Source organism: Pantherophis guttatus, chromosome 6 (genome assembly GCF_059756535.1).
Source record: "Pantherophis guttatus breed Tessera chromosome 6, ASM5975653v1, whole genome shotgun sequence".
Lineage (NCBI taxonomy): Eukaryota > Metazoa > Chordata > Lepidosauria > Squamata > Colubridae > Pantherophis > Pantherophis guttatus.
The window spans coordinates 2,054,998-2,082,512 of record NC_142068.1 but is presented as its reverse complement, the minus strand read 5'-3'; the positions used below and the strand labels follow the sequence as shown (position 1 = coordinate 2,082,512).

Below are 27,515 nucleotides of genomic sequence, written 5' to 3'. Positions count from 1 at the left end.
GCAACTGGCATGTACTTACGACGGTCGTAGTGTCCCGGGGTCACATGACCCTCTTTTGCGACCTTCCGACAAGCAAAATCAATGGGGAAGCTGGATTCGCTTAACGACGGAGTTATTAACTTAACAACTGCAGTGGTTCACTTGGCGACGGTGGCAAGAAAGGTTGTAAAATGCGGCAAAACTCACTTAACCACTGTCTCGCTTAGCAACAAAAAACTTGGGCTCAATTGCGGTCCTAAGTCGAGGACTACCTGTATCTATGCTCAAAGGCTTGAGTGATATGATAGCTTATCTCCCAACCTTGTAGTCAATCTATGAATGTTGGACGTTCCATCAGGAATCAGGAAATCCGTTCCACAGGAAGATTAAAACAGATTTTACTGAGATGGGGTCTAAGAAGAATATAGAGTTAATAATAAAGTTGGAAGGGACCTTGGAGGTTTTCTAGTCCAACCCCCTGCTTAAGCAGGAGAGACCCTGTACCATTTCAGATAAATGGCTATCCAGTCTCTTCTTCCTTCCTTAATCCCTCCCTCTCTCCTTCCTTCCCCCTTCCTTATCTTTTCCTTTCCTCCCTCCCTCCCTCATTCCTTCCTTCCTTCTCTTTCTTTTCTCTCTCTTTCCTTCCTTCTTCTCCCTTTCCTTCCTTCCTTTCTTCCTTCCTTCTTTCCATCCATCCATCCATCCATCCAAAATCATAGAATCCTAGAGCTGGAAGGCACGTCAGAAGTCATCTACTCCAACCCCCTGTTCCAAGATAGACCTTAGACAACCTTGGTCAAATAATTGCCCAATCTCTTCTTTAAAAGCCTCCGGTGATGAAGAACCCACAACTTCTGGTGGCAAGTTGTTCCACTGGTTAATTGTCCTCACTGTTAGGAAGTTTCTCTTTAGTTCTAGGTTGCTTTTCTCCTTGGTTACTTTCCATCCGTTGCTTCTTCTCCTGCCCTCAGGTGCTTTGGAGAATAGTTTGACCCCCTCGTCTTTGTAGGAGATATTAGAGCATTGTTATCATGTCTCCCCTTGTCCTTCTTTTCTCTAGACAAGACATACCCAATTCCTGCAACCGTCCTTCATATGTCTACGGAGATTCTCGGTCATCCAGGTCCTAGTTGTCCCAAAGTTGTGCTTTTTTTTTTTCAAGAGGCCATCGGACTTTCCAGTTTTTTTCCTTGAAGACATTTCGCTTCTCATCCAGGAAGCTTCTTCAGCTCTGACTGGATGGTGGGGAACCAGCCGTCTGCAAGGAGTATCAATCCTTCCCTTCCCCACCATCCAGTCAGAGCTGAAGAAGCTTCCTGGAGGAGAAGCGAAACGTCTTCAAGGAAAAAACCAGAAAGTCCGATGGCCTCTTGAAAAAAAGGCATCTTTAGACGTCCTTCATATGTTTTAGCCTCCAGTCCCCTCATCATCCAGGTTGCTCTTTTCTGCACTCTTTCTAGAGTCTCCACATCTTTTTTAGATCCTGCTGACCAGAATTGAGCCTTGATAGTACAGTAGTTTAATGCACCCTGTTATTAACACAGCTGCCTGCAATTACTGCAAGTTCGAATCTCGCCAAGGCTCAAGGTTGACTCAGCCTTCCATCCTTTCTAAGGTAGTTAAATTGAGGACCCAGTTTGTGGGGGCAATAAGCTGACTTTGTATAAATATACAAAAGTATGAAGGCTACTGCTTAACGCATTGTAAGCCGCCCTGAGTCTCCGGAGAAGGGCGGCATATAAATCAAATTAAAAAATAAAAATAAAAAATTGGTATCTTTGCCAATTTGTTGGGTTGGACTTTCTTCTCCTCCTTCTTATACTCTTGCGAATCAGGGAGGTGCTCAGTTTATCCTCTTCCAAATGTGTATTCCGTTTCTCAGGAATTTTAAAAAAAATTATCCTCTTTGGGTAAGCCACAGATCCTTCATTTCTCCATCTTTTTGACACTTACAGGAAGGTAGCAAAAATTGTTTAGGGAGCTCAACTCCTGGTGGCTTCATGGACAGGCATGAAATTTTGGGGAAGGAAGTGGAAGTGGCTTGGTGTCTTCTTCAGAAGTCTTGGCATCTTCTCAGTCTCTGGGATTTCCTGGTGGTGGGGGATGTCTCCCATCCGGGTTCTGATCAGGCCTAGCCCTGCTTAGCTTCTGAAATCAGCCAAGGGTTGGCTAGATGGTTGAATCAAGATTAAGTTCTGGTGACATCGTAGTTTCTCTCTAGGAGATTATTCATCTTTGCTACTAATCTGGTTTACAATCCTGGATTTCCTTAGTTTCTCTAGGAGATTATTCAGCTTTGCTACTAATCCAAGGCACCTTAAGGCCAGACAAGGAATAATGGATGGAAACTGATCACGGAGAGATTCATGAGCCGAGGTGGCGCAGCGGTTAGAGTGCAGTACTGCAGCTACTTCAGCTGACTGCTAGTTCAGCAGATCAGTGGATCAAATCTCACCGGTTCAAGGTTGACTCAGCCTTCCATCCTTCCGAGGTGGGTAAAATGAGGACCCAGATTGTTGGGGGGGCAATATGCTATTTAGCATACTGTCTTTGGTGTAAGCCGCCCAGAGTCCTCGGAGAGTGGGTGGCATAGAAATATGAATAATAAAATAAAAATAAATAAATAAATAAATCTGGAAACGAGGAGGAATTTCCTGACAGTGAGAGCAATCAACCGATGGAACAAAAGTTGCCTTCAGAAGTTGTGGGAGCTTCATCACTGGAGGCTTTCAAGAAGAGACTGGACTGCCATCTGTCAAAAATGGTGTAGGATCTCCTGCTTGGGTGGGGGGTTGGACTAGATGACCTCCAAGGTCCCTTCCAACTCTGTTAATCTGGTCCACAACGCTGGACTTCCTTGGTCCAAGGACTGACCAGATCCATCTCTGCCCAGCGTTTGAAGGCCAGACAAATTCATCTTGACACCTGTCATGATGGCAGATATTGCCAGAATTTGCTCCAAAATGCATCAGGACTCAAGGTGAACACCCAGGGAGACCCAGGCTTTTCACAACATCTGGAGTGTCTCTGCTCCAGCTGTCAGCTTCATTTGGAGCCACCCAAAGGGACTCTGGTCTTCTCTAAAATTTCCCTATTTTTCTCGTGTTTCAAATTCCTGATTGCCAAAGCCCCATTTGGTTTCTGATTTAAGGATCCAAGAGGTTGCATCCCATTTTAAGATTTGTTCTTGATTTTGCAGTAACAGATGCCCAGTCTTTCTTGAAACCCTCCAGCGAAGGAGCACCCACAACTCAGAACTACAAGCTGTTCCACTGATTAATTGTCAAGAAATTCCTCCTTAGTTCCAGGTTGCTTCTCTCCTTGATGAGTTTCCATCCATTGCTTCTTCTCCTGCCTTCTGGTGCTTTGGAGAATAGTTTGACTCCCTCTTCTTTGGGGCAGCCTTTCAAATATTATCTCTCCCTTAGTCCTTCTTTTCCGTAAACTAGCCATGCCCAGTTCCTGCAACCGTTCATCGTATGTTTTAGCCTCCGGTCCCCTAATCCTCTTGGTTGCTCTTCTCTGCACTCTTTCCAGAGTCTCCACATCTTTTTTACATCGTGTCCACCAAAACTGGAGGAAATATTCTAAGTGTGGTCATACCAAGGCTTTATAAAGTGGTATTAACATTTCATGTATTCTTCACCTTCAGCTCCATACATTCATGCAACAAACTAATGCTCTAACCAAGCAACAGCATTACAGTAAAAATCAAAATCATAGAATCCTAGATCTGGAAGGGACCTTGGAGATCTTCTAGTCCAACCTCTGCCCAGGGCAGCAGTCCTTATTCCATCCCAGACAAAGGATTGTCCAATCTCTTCTTAAAAGCCTCCAGGGATGGAGCAGCCACAACTTCTGGTGGCAAACTGGTTAATTGTCCTCACTGTTAGGAAGTTTCTCCTTAATTCCCGGTTGCTTCTCTCCTTGATGAGTTTTCATCCATTGTTTCTTCTTCTACCTTCAGGTGCTTTGGAAAATAGGTGGACCCCCTCTTCTTTGGGGCAGCCCCTCAAATATTGGAAGACTGCTATCATGCCTTCCTGCCTCCCAGTTTCTTTCCTTCCTTCCTTCCTTCCTTCCTTCCTTCCTTCCTTCCTTCCTTCCTTCCTTCCTTCCTTCCTTCCTTTCTTTCTTTCTCTTTCTTCCTTCCTTTTTCTTTCTTTCTTTCTTTCTCTTTCTTTTTTCTTTTCTTTTCTCTCTCTCTCTCTTTGTTCTTTTTCTTTCATTCTTTCAGATGTTTTGTAGAAAGGTTGACCTTCTCTTCTCTGGGAAAGCCCCTTCAAATATTGGAACAGTGCTATCCTTTCCCCGCTAGTCCTACTTTTTATTCAACTAGCTATATACCCAATTCCTGCAACCGTTCTTCGTATGTTTTAGTACATACTCCAGGCCCTTTAATCATCCTAGTTGCTCTTCTTTGCACTTTTTCCGAAGTCTCCACATCTTGAGACTTTGGGGAAAAAAAGGACACACAAACCATGAGCCAAATAGGAGTTTGGATGTCCAACCGGCCAGATTGCAGAGGGTGGAAGAGATGGTGGTGTCCATGACTCAACCAGGGGCTGCCTTGTAGGATTTGCTGCTGTTTGTTGCCACAACCAGGTCAACGGAGAAGGAAGAGTCGTCTTCAGTTCCTTAGCAACCGGCCCCAGGAGAAAGAATGGGAAAGAGCCACTTGCATCCACGGACAAACACACACAGACACGCAAGCACAAATGAAGGCCTCTCGGAGCGGAGAAAGTGGAAAGTTTCCATTGGGGGGGGGTCTCTTTGGCCCCTTCCCCTTGCCAAAGGAGAGCGGGGAGCGTAATTCTACCACACCGGTGGGACTCTGCTCTGCCCCTACAACGGCACTCACTTCTGTGGAGGGGTCTATTTAGGGCAGGAGTCCCCAAACTTGGCGACATTTAAGGCTTGTGGACTTCAACTCCCAGAATTCCCCAGCCAGCTTTGCTTACTCTCTTATAATCCCTTCCTCTGCAATCTCTCCACTTTGGTGGGTAAGAGAAAAAGAAACGGACACGTCCGGCTGAGGAATTCTGGGAGTTGAAGTCCACAAGTCTTAAAGTCGCCAAGTTTGGGGACCCCTGATTTAGGGGAAGGAAAGGCGTGCAGACGTGATACCCAAACTAGGAGAAACTCCCGGAAGGAAGCCCCCCCTCCCCTCTATGCAGGTGAAAGGATGGGTTGTAGGGATCTGGAGTGGCGCTGCAAGGGATCGCCAGGAGTGGTTTTCCCCAGAGGGAGATGGATCTGGGTTGGCATCTGGCTGGGCAGTTGATTGCTCGGAGTTGCAGGAAAGTTGGGACCAATTAGGCTGATCCAACCTCAAGGACGATGGGTCCTGCGAGGTTCTTACCAGCTTTGTGAGGATTTCGTGAGCCTAGTTGGAGGTCTTCAGCCACCGTGTTGAGATGTGGAGTACTCAAAGAGTTTCCTTCCTTCCTTCCTTCCTCCCTCCCCCCTTCGCTACCCTTCCTTCCTCCCTCCCTCCCTCCCTCCCTCCTTCTTCTTCTCCTACTCTTCCCTTCCTAACCCTCTCCTCCTTCCTCTCCTTCTCCTCTCTCCTTCCTTCCTTCCTTCCTCCCCCTCCCTCCCTCCCTTCCACCTTCGCTTCCTCCTCCCCCTCTCCCCTTCCTTCCTCCCTCCCCCCTCCTTCTCCTACATTCCCCTTCCTCCCTCCACTTTCCTTCTTTCCTTCCTTCCTTCCTTCCCTCCCTCCCTCCCTCCCTTCTTCCTTCCTAACCCTTTCCTTCTCCCTCTCCTTTTCTCTCTACTTCCTTCCTCTCCCTCCCTCCCTCCCTTCTTCCTTCCTAACCCTTTCCTTCTCCCTCTCCTTTTCTCTCTACTTCCTTCCTCCCTCTGTCCCTCCCTCCCTTCCTTCCTCCCCCTCCCTCCCTTCCACCTTCGCTTCCTCCTCCCCCTCTCCCCTTCCTCCCTCCCTCCCTCCTCCTTCTCCTACTCTCCCCTTCCTCCCTCCCTCCACTTTCCTTCTTTCCTTCCTTCCTTCCTTCCCTCCCTCCCTCCCTCCCTTATTCCTTCCTAACCCTTTCCTTCTCCCTCTCCTTTTCTCTCTACTTCCTTCCTCCCTCCGTCCCTCCCTCCCTTCCTTCCTCCCCCTCCCTCACTTCCACCTTCGCTCCCTCCTCCTCCACTCCCCTTCCTCCCTCCCTCCTCCTTCTTCTCCTATTCTCCCCTTCCTCCCTCCCTTCTTCCTTCCCAACCCTCTCCTTCTCCTCTCTCCTTCCTTCCTTCCTTCCTCCCTACCCCTTCTTCTCCTACTCTCCCCTTCCTAAACCTCTCCTTCTCCTCTCTCCTTCCTTCCTTCCTTCCTTCCTTCCTTCCTTCCTCCCTCCCTCCCTCCCTCCCTCCCTCCCATCCATCCATCCATCCATCCATCCATCCATCTATCCATCCATCCTCCTTTCAAAGCGTCAAAGCAAACCCAGAATCGAAATGGCAGGAAAAAAAGAGAAAAGATTTTGCTACTGTACAATATGGAGGAAATTTTTGTTTTGTTGTGTTTTTTTTTTTTTTAGCTAGGATTTGAAAAAAAAAAAAAAAAGGCACACATGGAGCCGTTTTCACCAGATGGGACATTGTGGCAAATTATGTCGGAACAAACTGTAGTTCCAGTTTGATGGACCGTAATTTGTTGACGTGCGAGAGGGCCTGGTCCGTTTTTTTCTCTGCAAGTGATGAAAACATTTATTTCTGTGTCAAGATGCTCCCTGTTCTTCGAAATCCACATTCCACTACCTGGCAGCCACGAAGGATACGAAGCAAGATCAGGCCCCAAAGGGAGGATACGGTCCCATCAGATCTGCGGGGGTCTCTTTTTATGGGATGGCGGCACTCTTTCGGAGGGGCTTCCCTTCTGATTGCGGCCGGGGGTTGGGCTGGATAGCCTCGAGGGTCTCTTCCAACACCTAGGCAGCTGCAATTCTGTGGCGTCATTTTTAACCCAGGAAATTGGAAGGTGCGGCCACCGAGAAATAATTTTCTCCAGGCTGCATCATTTGAGGTTCTTCTCCTGTTGGAGAACGGAGAAAAAACACCATTTGTGTCTTTTCCATCTATATTTGATTGGCAGCAAGAGAGGCCTTTGAATTCTTCTCTTTCTTTTCTTTTTCCTTCCTTCTCTCCTCTCCCCTTCCTTCCATCCTCCCTCCCTCTCTCTTTTCTCCCTCCCTCCCTCTTTTCCTTCCCTTCCCCACCCCCAAATCTGCTTTTCAAATTATTTCCGCTAATACTTGGATAAGTTTCTAATATGGTTTATACAAGAGGCTGGCTACTTGAGAGTGTAAGAAATAGGATCTTGTCTATGAAATTTTTATTTTATGACGTGATTGTGTCTCGTTTAATACATTGTGGTTAGGCAAACCAGGTGTAACCAACAGGGAGGGAGAGAAGAAGGGGAGGGAGGGAGGGAGGGAGGGAGGGAGGGAGGGAGGGAGGGAAGGAAGGAAGGAAGGAAGGAAGGAAGGAAGGAAGGAAGGAAGGAGGTGGCAATGAGATGGAAGGCAGGAGGGAGGGAGGAAGGAAAGGAGGGAGACAAGAAAGGGAAGAAGAGAGGGAAGAAGGAAGGGAGAGAGGGAAGAAGAGAGGGAACGAGGAATGGAGGGAGGGAAGGAGGAAGGAAGGAGGGAGGGAAGGAGGGAAGGCAGGAAGAAGAGAGGAGGGAGGGACGGAAGGAAGGAAGGAGATGGCAATGAGATGGAAGGCGGGAGGGAGGGAGGAAAGGAGGGAGACAAGAAAGGGAAGAAGAGAGGGAAGAAGGAAGGAAGGGAGCGAGGGAGGGAGGGAGGGAGGGAAGGAGGAAGGAAGGAAGGAGATGGCAATGAGATGGAAGGCAGGAGGGAGGGAGGGAGGAAAGAAGGAGGGAAGAAAGGAAGGAAGGAAGAAGGGAGCGAGGAAAGGAAGGAAGGGAGGGAGAGGAAAGGAGGGAGGGTAGGAGGGAAGGCAGGAAGAAGAGAGGGAGGGAAGGAAGGAAGGAAGGAAGGAAGGAAGGAGATGGCAATGAGATGGAAGGCAGGAGGGAGGGGGGAAAGGAAGAAGAAGATAGGGAAGAAGGAAAGAAAGGAGCGAAGGAGGGAGGGAAGGAAGGAAAGGAAAGAAGGAAGGAAGGAGATGGCAATGAGATGGAAGGCAGGAGGGAGGGAGGAAGGAAAGGAGGGAGACAAGAAAGGGAAGAAGAGAGGGATGAAGGAAGGAAGGGAGCAAGGGAGGGAGGGAAGGAAGGAAGGAGATGGTAATGAGATGGAAGGCAGGAGGGAGGGAGGACGGAAAGGAGGGAGGGAAGAAAGGAAGGAAGGAAGAAGAAGAGCAAGGAAAGGAAGGAAGGGAGGGAAAGGAAAGGAGGGAGGGTAGGAGGGAAGGCAGGAAGAAGAGAGGGAGCGAGGGAAGGAAGGAAGGAAGGAAGGAAGGAGATGGCAATGAGATGGAAGGCAGGAGGGAGGGGGGAAAGGAAGAAGAAGATAGGGAAGAAGGAAGGAAAGGAAAGAAGGAAGGAAGGAGATGGCAATGAGATGGAAGGCAGGAGGGAGGGAGGAAGGAAAGGAGGGAGACAAGAAAGGGAAGAAGAGAGGGATGAAGGAAGGAAGGGAGCAAGGGAGGGAGGGAAGGAAGGAAGGAGATGGTAATGAGATGGAAGGCAGGAGGGAGGGAGGACGGAAAGGAGGGAGGGAAGAAAGGAAGGAAGAAGAAGGGAGCAAGGAAAGGAAGGAAGGAAGGGGAGAGGAAAGGAGGGAAGGTAGGAGGGAAGGCAGGAAGAAGAGAGGAGGGAGGGAGAGAAGGAAAGAAAGATGGCAATGAGATGGAAGGCAGGAGGGAGGGAGGAAAAAAGGAGGGAGGGAAGGAAGAAAGGAAAGAAGGGAGGAAGGAAGGAGAGAGGGAAGGAAGATCTCCCATTCCCATTCTTTTTGATCACATCGGCACCTGGATTGGATCCCCAGTCTGGGGGGTGGGGGAGGATTGCCGATGAGATTCCCCCCCCAAAAGATCCCTGGAACCGAACTGCCTGCCCAGAGAATGGGCTTCTCTCTCTCTCTTTTGCAAGAAAAAAGTTTCCCTCGGCTATTTTTAAGGCAGCTTCTGGACGGTTCCCCCTCCGCGAAGGGCCAAAGTGACTCAGCCAGAAAAGGGAGACCCCCCCCTCCTTCCTTTGCTTTGCCCCCCCCCCCAACTTCTGCAAACAGCCCCAGCCTTACCCCCCACCCCCCACCCCTCCAACTACGGGAAACTCTGCCAGCCGCTGCCCTTCCGGGATGCAGCTTATCTCCTGTGCGTTAAAAAGAAAAAAAAAGAAAAATTCAAATTGCATCAGTTTTGGATGAAGCAATTTGGGGAAAAGGAAGAAAGTCCGTTCTGGCATGGCCACTCAAGGGGAAGGAGGAGGGGGTACTCCAGAAACCCCCCTAAAAATCTTGGCCGTTTCCATCAGCGCTCAGCGGTGGCTTCTAACGGGTGGTCCTCGCCTTACGACCACAGTGGAGCCCACAATTTCTGTTGCTAAGCGAGACAGTTATGAACTGAGTTTCGCCCCATTTTTCTCTCCACGGTTGTTAAGCGTATCACTGCGGTTGTTAAATGAGAATCACCGTTGTTAAGTGAATCCGCCTTCCCCATGGACTTCGCTTGTCAAGAATGTCACAAAAGGAGATCGTGTGATCCCGGGACACTGCAACCGTCATAAATACGAGTCAGTGGCCTGAATTTTGATCATATCACGAGGAGGCTGCAACGGTCGTATCTGTGAAAAACGGTCATAAGTCACTTTTTTCAGGGCCGTTGTAACTTTAAACGGTCACTAAATGAGCTGCTGTAAGGCGAGGACTGCCTATAATTGAAGTTTGAACCAGACACTTCATTAGCCAAAGATGCTGTTGGGACACCTCAAAAATCTTATCCTCTCTCAATCTATGGATCTGGGACCCCCGAAAAGGACCCCACATTTATGGGGTTCTCACCTCAAAATTAATTATTTCCACAGGGTCAGAATTCTCCAAGAAAGTCCCCACTGAATTGGCCATAATTCAATTTTGATTTCCTGAGCAAAGGTAAAAAGCAATGAAAGAACCTTGCAATGATTTTGCAGAACATATTGTCCCATCATTATTTGAAATTTAGCATACAAATTTATTTTTTTATATTTTTGTATCCCATCTTTATTATTTTTGCAAATAACTCAAGGTGGCAACTATATCCAACTCACCTTCTCCCTCCTATTTTTCCTCCAACAACAACCTTGTGAGGTGGGTTGGATTGAGAGAGAGGGACTGGCCCCAAAGTCACCCAGCTGTCTTTCAAGTGTAAGGCGGGACTAGAATTCACAGTCTCCTGATGATTGGCCCAAAGTCACCCAGCCGGCTTTCATGACTATGGCAGGACTTGAACTCACAACCTCATGCATTCTAGCCTGATGCCTTAACCACTAAACCATATAAATAATAATGATTATTTTAGTTGGCTTGCTTCAGATTCCCAATGGGTACAATTTTCTAATGAATAAACACACTGAGGCCCATTAAAATCCAAAATATATACAGTTTCTATCATATTTCCTTGACCTAGGCTTCTGAAATGCTAGAAGTTGAAAATTAAAGGACAAAAAAAATATATCACTTAATTCATTATTTCTATCAACACTCCAACAATGGCAGATAGACTGGTGGAGATGCTGGAGGCTCACAATTTTTTTAATTTCAAGGAGGGGGTCAGACCCAACCCTCAGTGGCCAATGTTAAGGGGTTGCTGATATCCAATAATAATCAATGGACTGCAAATACATGGAATAAATAATGAATACATAAATATAATAAATCAATAAATAAAATTGATCCCACGATCAACAATTGTTAGACTTTGCCAAAATTAGTGCTGTCCGTTTCAGTTGTGTTAAAACGTCCATTTTTAGGAAAAGTCAAAGCAAATGGCAAAATCGATATTCTGGCCAGTTACACATTTCAATGCCTAATTTAAACATTTTGCAAAACAGAAGAATAAAAAGTTGATTTCCAAACTGTTCTCGTAACATAAGGAAACGTTGAAATTTGTGGGAATTTGAAGGTGTCCCAGAATTGAAGCCGAACGAGTTAAAATCTCACACATCTTAAAGATGCCAAAAAAATTTTTTTGGGGGGGGAAACCCCCCTACTGATTTAAAATAGTATTATTGGCAATTGAGGGAAGTCCCGTGACTTTGTTGAGAAATAGGAACAAGTGGCAATTTCTAAGCAGTGCACAAAAGTGGCATTGACTGTAATTGGTGAAGCAATATTGAAAATATACATTTTCAATATTGCTTCACAAATATATACATATTTTATGCCTGCCTTGCAATCACACACACACACATTCCTGCTCTACACAAGTTCAAGGAAACGGGAACTGCACCCATTTCAGGAAAGTATCTAAAGTCTTGGAAAGTCTAAATTGAATTTCCCAGCAAATTATAACAAGGAAATGGAGCCAGAGTCACTCAGTACGGGTAGTCCTTCACTTAGGACCACAGCTGAGCCCAAAATTTGCCAAGCAAAACAGTTTTTAGGTGAGTTTTGCTCCATTTTATGACCTTTCTTGCCACAGCTGTTAAATGAATCACCTGGCCAGCTTTCATGCCTAAAATGGGACTAGAACTCACTGTCTCCCAGTGATTGGTCCGAAGTCACCCAGTCGGTTTTCATGCCTAAGGCAGGACTAGAACTCACCGTTTCCCGGTGATTGGCCCAAAGTCAGCCAGTCGGTTTTCATGTCTAAGGTGGGACTAGAACTCACCATCCCCTGGTGATTGGCCCAAAGTCACCCAGTCGGTTTTCATGCCTAAGGCGGGACTAGAACTCACCGTCCCCTGGTGATTGGCCCAAAGTCACCCAGTCAGTTTTCATGCCTAAGGCGGGACTAGAACTCACCGTCTCCCGGTGATTGGTCCAAAGTCACCCAGTCGGTTTTCATGCCTAAGGCGGGACTAGAAATCACCGTCCCCTGGTGATTGGCCCAAAGTCACCCAGCCAGTGAAAGTTAGACCTAGAACTCACCATCTCCTGGTAATCGGCCCAAAATCATTCAGCCTGCTTTCATGCTTAAGGCGGAACTAGAACTCACCGTCTCCTGGTTCCTTAACATTAAACCCTAAATCAAAGTGGCCGCATGCAGCTGTCACTGATTTAATTGTCTTGTTTTTTTAGTGTCAAATGCCACTTTTCCTGCAGAGCAACAGCCCCACGTTAGCTGTGAATAATATGTGATTATAGAATGAGGGGAGAAATTAATAAAAGAAAAGATACAGGAGGTTTTGGGGCTAATCCTGGAGCAAGAGAGAGGGACTGGCCTCAAACCACACCAGTGGGGGGGCTTCCTTGGCCCGGGGAGGACTTGAACCTGGGCCACCCTCTCTCTACAATCCCCCACCCGCACTCACCATAACATCTCCCCCACCCCACTGAATGCGAACGTCCATACACTGTTGGAATCAGAACAAAAGAGCCTTGGTAGTACAGTGGTCTAAAGCACCCGGTTATTAAGACCAGCTGCCTGCAATTACTGCAGGTTCGAATCTCACCAGGCTCAAGGTTGACTCAGCCTTCCTACCTTTCTAAGGTAGGTGAAATAAGGACCCAGATTATGGGGGGCAATAAGCTGACTTCGTATAAAATATACAAAAGTATGAAGGCTATTGCTTAGCGCATTGTAAGCCGCCCTGAGTCTCCGGAGAAGGGCGGCATATAAATCAAATTAAAAAAAAAAAAAAGAACAGAATGACAAAGTTGGAAGGGACCTTGGAGGTCTTCTAGTCCAACCCCCTACTCAGGCAGGAGACCCTCGACCATTTCAGATAAATGACTATTCAGTGTCTTCTTAAAAACCTCCAGTGATGGAGCACCCACAACTTCTGGTGGCAAGTTGTTCCACTGATTAATTGCTCTCACTGTCAGGAAATTTCTCCTTGGTTCTAAGTTGCTTCTCTCCTTGATTGATTTCCATCCGTTGTTTTCTTCTGCCCTCAGATGCTTTGGAGAATAGATTTGACCTTATGCTTAGCCTGCTTTAATCTGTGTTACTTGGAATAAGGGAAGGGACCTTGGAGGTCTTCTAGACCAGCCCTCTGCTCAGGCAGGAGACCCTCTACCATTTCTGACAAATGGCTGTCCAATCCCTTCTTTAAAACTTCCAGTGTTGGAGCACAACTTCTGGTGGCAAGTTGTTCCACAGATTAATTTTTCTCACTGTCAGGAAATTCCTCCTTATTTCCAGGCTAAATCTCTCCTTGGTCAGTTTCCATCCATTATTTCTTGTCCGGCCTTCAGGGGCTTTGGATAATAGCCTGACCCCCTTCCTCCTCTCTGGGGCAGCCCCTCAAATACTGGAAGATGCTCTCCTGCCTCCCCTGGTCCTTCCCTTCACTAGACTAGCCAGGCCCAGTTCCTGCAACCGTCCATCGTATGTTTTATTCCCCTTTAATCATCTCAGTTGCTCTTCTCTGCACTCTTTCCAGAGTCTCAGCATCTTTTTAATAGTGTGGTGACCAAATCTGGATGCAGGACTCTAGGTGTGGCCTTACCAAAGCTTGATAGGAAGTGCTCGACTTACAACATTCACTTAGTGACCATTCGAAGTTACAACGGCACTGAAAAAAGTGGGTGACTTTTTCACCCTTACGACCATTGCCTCATCCCTGTGGTCACATCATCAACGTTCAGACGCTTGGCCACTGACTCGTATTTATGACGGTGGCAGCGTCCCTGGGGTCGGCGTAAACCCCTTTTGCGACTTCCCGACAAGCGAAGTCCATTTGTGTGTGTGTGGGAGGGGGGGCGGATTCCCTTAACGGACGCGTGAGTCATTTTTAACAACTGCAACTCAGCAAGCGAGGCAGGAAAAGTCGCAAAATGAGACAAAACTCACCGAGCGCGTTTCTCCCTTAGCCACCTAAACTCTGGCCTCCGTTCTGGTCGTAAGTGTTAGGATATGGTTTGAGCCTAACAAGTTGTCCAGGCAATATATGTGTTCTGTGACTTTAATATGAATATGTATTGTGTGACTTTAAAGTTTTCCTGCTGATTCATTGTAATGCTGAGTCATGCTGTAATTAGATAATCGCTGGTTGTAAACGTATTTAAGAAAGGTACTGTAAAGTATTCAGTTGATGATAAGCTACCATTGTGTGTGGAGTTGCAACCATTGTGCTATCATCGGTTGGATGGATCTGCTACCATCGTGGTTTGTTACCAGAGTGAGTTTGTTATTCTAACCAACTCCTGTTTGTGTAGTAAGAAGAGTTTTTGTATCACTGGACTGATTTAACTGGCAAAGACTTGGATTTGATTTAAAGACTATGAGATTGTTTTTTCACTATAAAGGAAACTTTTGATAAACCAGTTTGCACGTCTCTTATTCATTGCTCTCAGCAACGTTTCTCTGTGCTCTACACTCTGCTGGTTGGTAACACAACAACAATATCCTTAACAGGAAGTCCGAGGACTACCTGTCTCAAATGCGTCGTAAGAAAGATCTTCCCCAAGCTGTGTTTTTCTGAAAAGAGCCCCCGAATGATTGCAAAAGCCGGCTTCTGGTTTCACCCCGGCCTCACCCCCCCCTGCCCACCCCCCCCCGGCCTCCTCCCTCCCCTTTTGTGCCGGCCGGCTGCAATTAAAGACCCTGATTGCCATTGTCCGGGCGAGTGGCATTCATCGCTTTCCCTGATGAGAGTCTTGTTCCTATGGAGACTGATTGCTGCCCCTCTGCTCTTCTCCTCTGGTGGGGGGGGGGTCGCCATGCTTTGCCCACTGCCCTCCCTGCAGCCCAAGGGCCACCCAGACGCCCCGTCCTTTGTCTGGGGAAAAAAGAGGAAAACAAAGAAAAAGGAGGGGAGGGAATGAAAAATCTCAAGGCAAATTAGAAAGTTCAGACCTTGACAGCATCCTCTGACCTTGATTGGGGTGGGGTGAGATTGTCAGGATTGAGCGAATCACAAAATCTCCTCTTTTTTTGCAAAGAAAGGGAGGGAGGGAGAAAGTGAGGGATGGGAAGGGAAAGAAAGGAAAGGAGGAAGAGAGGGAGGGTGAAACGAAGAGAGGGTGGGGAAGCAGGGAGGGAGGGAGGGAGGGAGGAAGGATAGATGGGGAACAAAAGGAGGAAGGGGAAAGGAAGGAAAGAAGGAAAAATGAAGGAAGGAACAGAAAGTAAGAAAAGGAGAGAGGGAGGGAGGAAAAAAGGAAGGAGAGGGAAGGAAGGAGAGGGAGAGAAGGAAGGAGGAAGGGAGGAAAAGGAAAAAGGAAGGAAGGATAGATGGGGAACAAAAAGGAAGGGGAAAGGAAGGAAAGAAGGAAAAATGAAGGAAGGAACAGAGGAAGTAAAGAAAGGAGAGAGGGAGGGAGGAGAAAGGAAAGGAAGGGAAGTGATGGAAGGCAGGAAGGGAAAGAAGGAAGGAGGGAGGGAGGAAAAAAGGAAGGAGAGGAAAGAAGGAAAACAAGGAAGGGAGAGGAGGAAGGAAAAGGAAAAAGGGAGGAAGGATAGATGGGAAACAAAAGGAGGAAGGGAAGAGGAAGGAAAGAAGGAAAAATGAAGGATGGAACAGAGGAACTAAAGAAAGGAGACAGGGAGGGAGGGAGGAAAAAGGAAAGGAAGTGAAGTGATGGAAGGCAGGAAGGGAGAGAAGGAAGGAGGGAGGGAGGGAGGAAAAAAGGAAGGAGAGGAAAGAAGGAAAACAAGGAAGGGAGAGGAGGAAGGAAAAGGAAAAAGGGAGGAAGGATAGATGAGAAACAAAAGGAGGAAGAAGAAAGGAAGGCAAGAAGGAAAAATGGAGGGAGGGGAGAAAAGGAAGGAAGGAAAGATGGGAATGAGATGGAAGGCAGGAGTGAGGGAGGAAGGAGATGGAAAAATGGGGAGGGAAGGAAGGAAGGAGAAGAAAGGAAGGAAGGAGTCCATTTTCAAGGTTGCCTTGCCTTGGAATATCAATTAATATTTAATTTCTAGTCCACCCTCCCACTTCACTGTCCGAGGCTGGCTGGTGCTATTAACTCCTGAAGGCAGGGAAGGGCCTGGTGGCTCAGCAGACTAAAGCACTGTTATTAACACCCACTTACATCTGCTGCCTGCAATTAAAGTAAGATCGAATCTCGCCAAGGCTCAAGGTTGACTCAGCCTTCCATCCTTTCTCAGGTGGGTAAATTGAGGACCCAGTTTGTGGGGGCAATAAGCTGACTTTGTATAAATATATAAAAGTATGAAGGCTATTGCTGAGCACATTGTAAGCCACCCTGAGTCTCCGGAGAAGGGCGGCATATAAATCAATTTTTTTTAAAAAAAACAAGGGGGAAAGAGGAGGAGGACAGGGGTTCCAAAGAGAAAGGCTGATCGGAAGCAAGAGAGAAATTTTTTATTTTTTTATTTTTTTTAATTATTTTTATTCATTTTATATTTTAAATTACTAACATTACAAACAACATATACAATATTTCACCCTGTGCTATACATAAGAAAGGAAGATTTGGTTCTTCGGATATATCCTCATGATCGCCAAAATCCACGTTCTCGGGGTACAGGTACCGAAGCATCCAATTTTCCCAGCGCATAGTCCACAAATGGTTTCCAAATTTTCCAGAAAATATCTTCTTTATAGTCACCATTTCTAATTTTAATATCACATGTCATTTTATCATTTAAAGCTAATTTCCACATTTCACAATACCATTCTTCTATTCTAAAATTCACATCTAATTTCCAATATGAGAGAAATATTTTAAATAAATTGGGGTTCCTGGGGCTTGTGGAGAGGGAGAAGGGTGGCTTCCTCTTGGGTCAGGTGAATAGAGAGCTTGAAAGAAAATTTAGTTTCTATGTTGATAAGACTCTTGTAGGCACCAAGATTACAGATTACAGAGTTGGAAGGGACCTCGGAGGTCTTCTAGTCCAACCCCCTGCTCAGGCGGGAAACCTTACACAAGGTGGAAGAAGCACATGGTAATTCTCAGAGTGGAGGGCGTGAGTTGGCAGAGACGTCGAAATCGATGGTTTTCATTCCAAAATAATTATTTCTCTAGCTGTGTTTCTACTTGGGAACTCACTTAACGACCGTCTGGCTCAGCAACAGAAACGCTGGGCTCATTCTCGGTCGTAAGTCGAGGATTCCCCTGCCCCAAAGACTCCACCAGACTCAACACCAAATCTTGCTGAGGTCAGGAGCCTAACCATCCTTAAAAAATATGTCTGGATTTCTTTTTCTTTTCCCCCAAAAAATAAAATAAAATTGCGAAATGCTTGTACAAATTGTTAATTAAAGCCTGCACTTCTGGCTCTGTACTATTCTGTATTTTTGGCCTGGGGGGGGGGAACGATGGTTAAAATAAACTTTAATTCTAGAGACGGGGAAGAAGTGTGAGCAGAGTTTTTCATCGTGACCCCTCTGGCGCGATAAAGAGATATCCATGGCAACTGGGTTTCGGTGCTTGAGAAATTGTCTGTTGCTAATATTACTAATTCATGCCGGAGAAAATCTGTTGTGCTCGCTGCCTTTCGAGGTGAGCTTGGCTGCCATCACTTCGGCTGCTGCTCCTGCCGTCGGAACGAGCCATGCGGGGAGTCCTTGACTTAACGACGGTTCGTATAGTGACCGTGGGAAGTTTCCCATCCCCTCGGTCACGTAAGGGAAAAAAATCAGGTGCTTGGCAACCGACTCATACTTATGACGGTTGCACTATCCCGGGGTCACGTGAGAGGAAGAAGAGGAAGAGGGAGAAGGAAGAAGAGGAGCAAGAGGAAGAAAATAAGGGGAGGAGAAACAAGAGGAGAGGAAGAGGAAGAAGCAGAAGAGAAGGAAGAAGAAGAAGAGAGAAGAAGAAGAGGAAGAGAAGGAAGAGGAAAAAGGAGGGAGAAGAAGAGGAAGAAGAAGAGAAGGAAGAGGAAGAAGAAGAGGAGGAGGAGGAAAAAGGGAGAGGGAGAAGAAGAGAAGGAAGAGGAGCAAGAGGAAGAAAATAGGAGGAGAAACAAGAAGAGAGGAAGAGGAAGAAGCGGAAGAGAAGGAAGAGGAAGAAGAAGAGAGGAGAAGAAGAGGAAGAGAAGGAAGAGGAAAAAGGGAGAAGAAGAGGAAGAAGAAGAGAAGGAAGAGGAAGAAGAGGAGGAGGAAGAAGAAGGGAGAGGGAGAAGAAGAGGAAGAGGAGCAAGAGGAAGAAAATAAGGGGAGGAGAAATGAGAGGAAGAGGAAGAAGCAGAAGAAGAAGGGAGAAGAAAGAAAGGGAGAAGGAAGAAGAAAGGAGGGAGAAGAAGAGGAAGAAGAGAAGGAAGAGGAAGAAGAAGAGCAAGAGGAAGAAGAGGAGAAACAGGAGAGGAAGAGGAAGAAGCGGAAGAGAAGGGAGAGGAGAAGAAGAGGAGGAAGAAGAAGAGGAAGAAAAGGAAGAAGAGAAGGAAGAGGAAGAAGAAGAAGGGAGAAGAAGAGGAAAAGAAAGAAGAGGAAGAGGAAGAAGAGAAGAAGAAGGGAGAGGGAGAGGGAGAAGAAGAGGAAGAAAAACAAGAGGAGAGGAAGAAGAGGAAGAGGAAGAGAAGGAAGGAGGAAGAAGAAGAGGAGGAGGAAGAAGGGAGAGGGAGAGGGAGAAGAAGAGGAAAAGAAAGAAGAGGAAGAGAAGGAAGAGGAGGAAAAGGAAGTGTTTCTGGGAATGATGACAAACGGGGGCCTCCGTTGTTTGAAAAGGGACCCTGTACGTAGCAGTCTTTCTCCACCTAGCTGGCTTGGGGACATCTGGACTACATTTCCCAGAATTCTCCAGCCACCCATGGGAATTCTGGGAGTAGAAGTCCACACATTTGTTGAAGGTTGCCAAAGTTGAAAAACACTGGAACAGATGGCTGGATTTCAAAAATTAATTTGGGAAGTTTCAGTTAATTCTAGAATACAAAAACTTCCTCCTTCCCTCCCTTCCTCCCTCCCTTCTCTGACTTCGGCTTCTCTTCCTTTTCCTTCCTTTTTTTCCTTCCTTTCCTCCTTTTCCTCCCTCCCTCCCTGCCTTCCTTTTTTCCTCTTTCTTCGTCCCTCTTTCTTTTCATACTGCCTCCCTCCCTTCCTTCTGTCATTCTTATCTTCCTTCCTTCCTCCTTCCCTCCCTTCTCTGACTTCAGCTTCTGTTCCTTTTCCTTCCTTCCTTCCTTCCTTTCCTTTTCTACCCTCCCTCCCTCCCTATCCTTCCTCCCTCCTTTCCTCTCTTCATTCCTTTCTTCTTCCCTCTTCCTTTCCATGCTCCCTGTTCCTTTCTTTATCCCCTCCCTCCCTTCTTTCCTTCCCTCGTTCTTATCTTTCCTCCTTCCTTCCTCCCTTCTCTGACTTCAGCTTCTGTTCCTTTTCCTTCCTTTCTCCATTTCCACCCTCCCTCCATCCCTCTCCTCTCTTCCTCTCTTCCTCCCTCCCTTTTTTCCTTTCTTCATCCCTCTTTCTTTTCATGCTCCCTCTTCCTTTCTTTATCCCCTTCCTCCCTTCTTTCCTTCCCTCGTTCTTATCTTCCTTCCTTCCTTCCTTCCTCCCTCCCTCCCTTCTCTGACTTCAGCTTCTGTTCCTTTTCCTTCCTTCCTTTTCTTTTCCACCCTCCCTCCATCCCTTTCCTCTCTTCCTCCCTCCCTTCCTTTTTTCCTTTCTTCATCCCCCTTACTTTTCATGCTGCCTCTCTCCCTCCCTTCTTTCAGCTTCTGTTCCTTCCTTTCCTTTTCCACCCTCCCTCCCTCTCCTTCCTTCCTCCTTTCCTCTCTTCATTCCTCTCTTCCTCTTTCTTCTTCCCTCTTTCTTTCCATGCTCCCTCTTCCTATCTTTATCCCCTCCCTCCCTTCTTTCCTTCCCTTGTTCTTATCCTTCCTCCTTCCTTCCTTCCTTCTCTGACTTCAGCTTCTGTTCCTTTTCCTCCCTCCCTTCCCTTTCCTTGGCTCACCCTTCCAGAGGGATCCGGGATCCCTGGGACCTCCTCATTCCTGGGCCAGCAAAGGGATCTCTGCTCCTCTCCACTTTCCCTCCCTCGTTCCTTTTCCCCTTTGGAGCCGCATCTGGGCATCTCTGGCCGGACCGGCTGGTGCAACCTGAGGAGGGGGCAGGTGGGACGGAGCCCTCCGAGCCTCGGCCCAGGCAGTGAGTCCAGGTGGATCAGGGAAGGGGAGCCCAACTCCCCGCGGCTGCCCGCACCGGGGTGGGCACGTGGCCCACTCTGGCTGCCCCATGCCAGCCTCTGGGGTGGCTGAATGGCAGAGGCACTTGGAGGGATGCTTTTGTGACTCACGGTCTGGAACAGCGGGGGCCTCATATTCGCTGCCCCCCCCACCCCTGAACTCATGGGGCTCTCAAGCAACCTGAAATCACCAAGGCGACTAATGCCACTCCGGGCGGAGGCCTCGGTTGGCAAATGCTGGCAGGGTCTCTCGCAGGCAGCAAGCGGAGGGGTGGGGGCGAGTGGCGTCTTTTCACCCGATTCCTCCCAAAGGGGCTGATTTCCTATCGATTTCTGCCTTGAAATGTCCTCCTGTCGCTTCCAAAGGAAGCTTTTTATGGGGGGGGGGATAAAGACCACTTTGCCAGCCGTTGCCTGCATTAGCTCCCCCTCCCCCCACCCTCTGCACACACAGCAGCCACAGGTGACCAAGCAGAGATCAGGATCAATGATATCATACGTATCAGTTCCCTTATAATAGTCCTCCTCCTCTCCTCCCTCCCTCTCTCCCCTTCCTTCCTTCCTTCCCTCCCTCCCAATTTCCTTTCTTCCCTCCCTCCCTCTCATTGCCATCTCTTTCCTTCCTTCTTTCCCTCCCAATTTCCTTCCTTTCTTTCCTCCCTCTCATTGCCATCTCCTTCCTCCTCCTCTCCTCCCTCCCTCTCTCCCCTTCCTTCCTTTTCCCTCCCTCCCTCCCAATTTCCTTCCTTTCTTCCCTCCCTCTCATTGCCATCTCCTTCCTTCCTCCTCCTCTCCTCCCTCCTTCTCTCCCCTTCCTTCCTTCTTTCCCTCCCAATTTCCTTCCTTTCTTCCCTCCCTCCCTCTCATTGCCATCTCCTTCCTTCCTTTCTCCTCCTCTCCTCCCTCCCTCTCTACCCTTCCTTCCTTCCCTCCCTCCCAATTTCCTTCCTTCCTTCCCTCCCTCTCATTGCCATCTCCTTCCTTCCTTCCTCCTCCTTTTCTTCCTTTCTTCCCCCCCTTTCATTGCCGTCTCCTTCTTTCCTTCCTCCCCTCCTTCCTCCCCTCCCAATTTCCTTCCTTTCTTCCCTCCCTCTCATTGCCATCTCCTTCCTTCCTTCCTCCTCCTTTCCTTTCTTTCTCCCCCCCTTTCATTGCCATCTCCTTCTTTCTTTCCTTCCTCCCCTCCTTCCTCCCCTCCCAATTTCCTTCCTTCCTCCCCTCCCTCTCATTGCCATCTTCTTCCTTCCTCTCCCTCCCTCCCTCCTTCCTAATTTAATTTAATTTATATTTTATTTTATTACTTATACATTATATATTGTATACATTTTTATACACACAGATATATATATACATTTTCAGAGTCTATACTAATTAAAGATAAAAGAGCCCAGATGGGTTGGCCAAGGCCTCACCTGCGCTTTCTCTTCTTGCTCTCCCTGTCCAGGTGACTTCCCACCGCCCCCTCCCCCTCCCCCACCGCCCCCCCTCTCATCCGACCACCTGGGGAGCTTCCCGCCAGCCTCGGGGTCTTTCCTGCCGCCTCCGCCCCCTCCGGAGGAAGCTTTTGCCAACATCCAGGTAAGAAGCTTCTTTTGACTAGTCATGAAATAATAGGAGGAATCCAATACAGGCAGTCCTCGACTTACAACACTCCATTTAGTGACCATTTGAAGTTATCCCACACTGGAAAAATGGGACTGGAGAACCGGTAGCGGAAATTTTGAGTCGTTTGGAGAACTGGTAGTAAAAATTCTGACTGCCCTCCCCCGCCCCCCATCTATTCTCTGCCTCCCGAGTCCCAGCTGATCGGGAGGGAATGGGGATTTTGCAGTATCCCTCCCCTGGAGTGGGGTGGGAATGGAGATTTTACAGTATCCTTCCCCTGCCACGCCCACCAAGCCACGCCCACAGAACCGGTAGTAGTAAAAAATTTGAATCCCACCACTGCGGTTGTGAAATGGGGCAAAACTCACCCAACGACTGTCTCGCTAAGCGACATAAATTTTTTGGCTGAAGGATGGTTGTAAATCGAGGGCTACCTGTAGATTAATATCTCTTTAGATCTACCCAGGGACCCCCTTTGTGGAAGATCTACCTCCATCAGCACCATGGCTGAGTTTCACACTATCTTAACTGTATTTTCAATCAATCAGAATAGAAGCGGGAAGGGACCTTAGAGGTCTTCTAGTCCAGCCCCCTGTTCAAGCAGGAGACCCTATACTATCTCAGACAAGTGGCTGTCCAGTCTCTTCTTAAAAACCTCCAGTGAGGAAGCAGCCACAATTTCTGGTGGCAAGCAGTTCCACTGGTTAATTGTCCTCACTGTTAGGAAGTTCCTCCTTAGTTCTAGGTTGCTTGATTAGTTTCCATCTATTTCCTTCCTTCCTTCCTTCCTTCCTTCCTTCCTTCCTTCCTTCCTTCCTTCCTTCCTCCCTCCCTCCCTCCCTCCCTCCCTCCTCTGTCCTTCCTTCCTTCCTTCCTTCCTTCCTTCCTTCCTTCCTTCCTTCCTTCCTCCCTCCCTCCCTCTTATTACCATCTCCTTCCTCCCTCTGTCCTTTCTTTCTTTCTTTCTTTCTTTCTTTCTTTCTTTCTTTCTTTCTTTCTTTCTTTCTTTCTCCCCTCCCTCCCTCCCTCCCTCTCATTGCCATCTCCTTCCTTCCTCCTCCCCCCTCCCTCCTCCTCCTTTCCTTCTTTTCTTCCCTCCCTCTCATTCCCATCTCCTTCCTTCCTTCCCTCCCTCCTCCTTTCCTCCCTCCCTCCCTCTGTCCTTTCTTTCTTTCTTCCCTCCCTCCCTCCCTCTCATTGCCATCTCCTTCCTTCCTCCTCCCCCCTCCCTCCCTCCCTTCCAGAATCACAGGACTGCAAGGGATCTCTGAGGTCCAGCCCCCTGCTCAAGCCGGAGACCCCGTACCATCTCAAACAAAATGGCTGTCCAGTCTCTTCTTTAAAACTTCCGGTGATGGAGCTTCTACAACTTCTGGTGGCAAGTTGTTCCACTGGTTAACTGTCTTCACTGTTAGGAAGTTTCTCCTTAATTCCAGGTTGCTTCTCTCCTTGATGAGTTTCCATCCATTGTTTCTTGTCTTGCCTTCTTTGCTGCTTTGGAGAATAGATTGCCCCCCTCTTCTTTGGGGCAGCCCCTCAAATACTGGAAGATGCTATCACGTCTCCCCTGGTCCTCCTTTTCTCTAGACTGGCCAAACCCAAATCCTGCAACCGTTCTTCGTATGTTTTGATTGTCTTAGTTGCTCTTCTCTGCACTTTTTCCAAAGTCTCAACCTCTTTTTTGTAATGTGGGGACCAAAACTGGATGCAGCATTCCAGGTGTGGCCTTACTAAAGGCTTTATAAAATGGTACTAATACTCCACATGATCTTGATTCCATGCCTCGGTTTATGCAACCCAGGATTTTATTGGCTTTTTGACATATTAAACTCCATTATGGGTACAAATACGACACCTTGAATTAACGATGGTTAGTCGAAAGAAGATTTATTTCCTAACCAATTTTTTTTTAAATTTGATTTATGTGCCGCCCTTCTCCGGAGACTCAGGGCGGCTTACAATGCGTTAAGCAATAGCCTTCATCCTTTTGTATATTTATACAAAGTCAGCTTATTGCCCCCACAATCTGGGTCCTCAATTTATGCAACTCTGGAGATTGAATGTTTATGTCAAGTATTTGCAAGGTATTGGCACATGTGTCATATGGACGCCAGTGGAGGCAGAGAGTGTCTCCACCCCTATGTGGAAAGGAGGGGCTTCCCCCAAGTATAAAACCCCCTCCAACCTTTTCCACCTCGCATGCTCTCTCCATCTCTCTCTTTTCACGTTTGTTCCTCATGAGACTTGATCTCTGTTGTACATAGTTAATATGATTTATCATATGAATAAATACGTTTAAGACATTTATTCATGCATCTGCCTCCGAACTCTTCTATGCTCCTGGGTGTTTCTACGATCCCAACTCCACAGTTTATTTAGGGGTTAGACTGCTATCCCACCTTTCTTTCAGAAGCTCCTCCCATTTCCCTCCCCCCATACAACAACAACCCTGTAGAGTAGACCGGACTTTAAAAAATGTACGATTGCCCCCCAAATCAATTTCTGGCTAAGAGGGTATTTCTGTGTATTTCTGAGTGTATTTCTGAGTGTCCCTAGGGCCAGTGAGGACAATTAGCCAGTGGAACAGCTTGCCACTAGAAGTTGTGGGTGCTCCATCGCTGACGGCTTATAAAAAGAGACTGGACAGTCACTTGTCTGTCATGGTCTAGGGCTGTGATGGTGAACCTATGGCCATCGCCCAGCTCATGTCCACTGTGCATGTGTGCGCGCCTCTCGCCTGCCTGCTGATTTTCGGGATGCGCAGGGGGTGCATGCAGGAGACGCGTGTGCATACGCGGGGGGGTCACATGTGCTTGTGCAGGGGGCAAGGGAAACGCAGGGGGAGCAGCGTGCATGTTGCGGAAGAGCGGAAACAGGCCCATTTCCGGCCTCTGGAGGGGCCTCTGGAGCCTGGGGAGGGCGAAAAATGCACGAGGTGCGTGCATTGCATTATGGGTGCCGGCACTCATGCACACTGTCATGCACACTTTTGGCACCCGAAGAGAAAAAGGATAGCCATTATTGGTCTAGGGTCTCCTGCTTGAGTAGGGGGCTGGACTAGAAGACCTCCGGGGTCCCTTCCAGCTCTGTTCTATTTTAAATGCGGTTAAAATTAGCGGGAGAAATGTATGTATTTAAGCAGCGTATGGCAGCTGGAGAAATAATCAAGGAACGTCGTTGCTGCACGCATTTCCTTGAACCCACAACATCCCTGATTCATTTTAACAGAATGCTTGGGCGTCCATCTCACAAGCTTCGCCACCAATTGCTTGGCTCTCGATCGCTTGTCGAGTGGCCCTTCTTCCGTTTTTAATGCCCAAATGTGTTTTTTTTTTCCCCCCCGCTTCCAAAGAGCACATTTGGGGCGTGTGGAGTAGCCACCGAGTACAATTGGTGGCCTATTAAGATTTATTAAACGATCGTGCCTCCCAACAGTCCGACTCCTGTCGGTTACGGGAAGATAAATTTCAAGAAAGGGTAAAGGAAAAAGGAGGAGAATAAAATATTGATTGTAAGCTAAATAAACAAAAAAGAGAGAGAGAGATTTAAACTCACCACTGGAGGAACAGGCAAGTCTACAATGAACTCTTAAGCCAACAGTAACCATCATAGTCGTAAACCAGCCTAATGATGGTGGATTGTCACATCCCAGAAGCACTCCGGAAGATGTTGCTGGCTTTGGGAAGATCAATTGACTCACATTTATGACGAGGTTGTGGTGTCCCGGGGTCATGTGATCTCTTTTTGTGACCTTCTCATAAGCCAAATCAACGGGGAAGCCAGATTCACTTAAGAACCATGCAACTAACTTAACAGCTGCAGTGATTCCCTTAACAACAAGGCAAGAATGGTCGTAATGTGGGGCAAAATTCACTTAACAACTGTCTCGCTTAGCGACAGAAATTTTTGGACTTAAACCGGTAGTGCAGAACCTGCAGAGTGGATCCCAGCTGATCTCACCAATCGGCATTGTGCCTGGTTCAGCTCCTGAGTGGTCTTCAGAGGCAGACCCACGAAGAGAGCACTGCAGAAGTCCAGCTGTATGATGAGAAGGGTGTGAGCCCCTTTTGGGGGGGATCTTCTCGTAAACTTTTGGCAAACCCCAATTCAGGACAAGTTGCAAAATGCTTGCAGCGCCCAGAAAGGAAAGTGAGAGAGCAACGTCTCCCCACCTGTGGAGCTGTCCAGGGTCCTGATTGTGCAGCCAGAATTCTTTTCTCTCGCCTCACATCTGGCTGCTTCATAGAAACATAGGGCTGGAAGGGACTTTGGAGGTCTTCTAGTCCAACCCCTACCCAGGATATAGAAGCAAAGGCAGAAAGGGACCCTGGAGGTCTTCAAGTCCATCCCCCTGCCCAAGGTCATGGAATCATAGGGCTGGAAGGGACTCTGGAGGTCTTCTAGTCCAACCCCTTCGCAAGATATAGAAGCAAAGGCTGGAAGGAATCCTGGAGGTCTTCTAGACCAACCCTCTGCCCAAAATCATGGAATCATAGGTTGGAAGGGACCCTTGAGGTCTTCTAGTCCAACCCCTTGCCCCAAATCATGGAATCATAGGGCTCAAAGGGATCTGGAAGTCTTCTATTCTAACCCGCTGTCCAAGATCATAGAATATAAGAGCCTTGGTGGCGCAGCGGACTAAAGTGCTGTTACATAGCACTTAGCTGCCAGCTGCCTGCAATTACTGCGAGTTCAAATCTCACCAGGCTCAAGGTTGACTCAGCCTTCCATCCTTCCGAGGTAAGTAAAATGAGGACCCGGATTGTGGGGGCAATAAGCTGACTTTGCATATAAAAAAGAACACCGCTTGGGGGGGGGGGCGAAAGCCCTACTAAGCAGGTATATACAAAGACATGAAGGCTATTGCTTAACGTATTGTAAGCCGCCCTGAGTCTCCGGAGAAGGGCGGCATATAAATCGAACCAATAAATAAATAAATAATCATAGAGCTGGAAGAGATCTGGAGATCTTCTAGTCCAACCGCATGCCCAAGGCAGGAGTCCTTATACCCTCCTGGACAAAAAAAACCCTGTGCAATCTTTTTTTCGAAAACCTCTTGTTTCAAGGTCCACAGCCAGACGTAGCTGCCTTCCACAACCAGTTGTACCCACTCTTCTGCCATCAGCCAACATGGTGAACCATAAGTCTCTTCCTTGGGCTGTACTCATGTTGCACACCGAAAACAGACTTTCCCCCGTTGCTGTGGGAAACCTCTGGAGTGTAGTAAATACTCTGGAGCATGTGGGAAGTGTCACTCACTTAGAAACGGAGCCGGAGAGGAGTGACACCTGATCTCCTGACCTGCTATTTATTTATTTTTTAATTTGATTTATATGCCGCCCTTCTCTGGAGACTCAGGGCAGCTTACAATGCGTTAAGCAATAGCCTTCATCCTTTTGTATATACCTGCTTAGTAGGGCTTTCGGCCCCCCCTAAGCGGTGTTCTTTTTTTTATACAAAGTCAGCTTATTGCCCCCACAATCCGGGTCCTCATTTCACCTACCTTAGAAAGGATGGAAGGCTGAGTCAACCTTGAGCCTGGTGAGATTCGAACCCTGCAGTAATTGCAGGCAGCTGGTCTTAATAACCAGCTTAATAACAGGGTGCCTTAAACCCCTGTACTACCAAGGCTCTTTTACTTAGTAAGGCCACACTTGGAATCCTGCATCCTGTTTTGGCCACCCCAATGTAAACCCGACATTGAGACTCTGGAAAGAGTGCAGAGAAGAGCAACAAAGAGGAATGGGGGATGATTGGAGGCTAAAACATACGATGAACGGTTGCAGGAAC

General features: G+C 47.7%; 1 protein-coding gene across 4 annotated transcripts in view; it reads left to right on the top strand.

Moving 5' to 3' along the window:
- LPP (LIM domain containing preferred translocation partner in lipoma) overlaps nt 1–27,515 on the top strand; it is a 211,053-nt gene that overhangs the window by 86,910 nt on the left and 96,628 nt on the right. For all 4 annotated transcript variants that reach the window (XM_087872385.1, XM_087872387.1, XM_087872386.1 and 1 more), the window contains one exon: nt 21,565–21,698. In XM_087872385.1, coding sequence (XP_087728511.1) covers nt 21,565–21,698 — 134 coding nt within the window. The remainder of the gene's footprint in view (nt 1–21,564; nt 21,699–27,515) is intronic.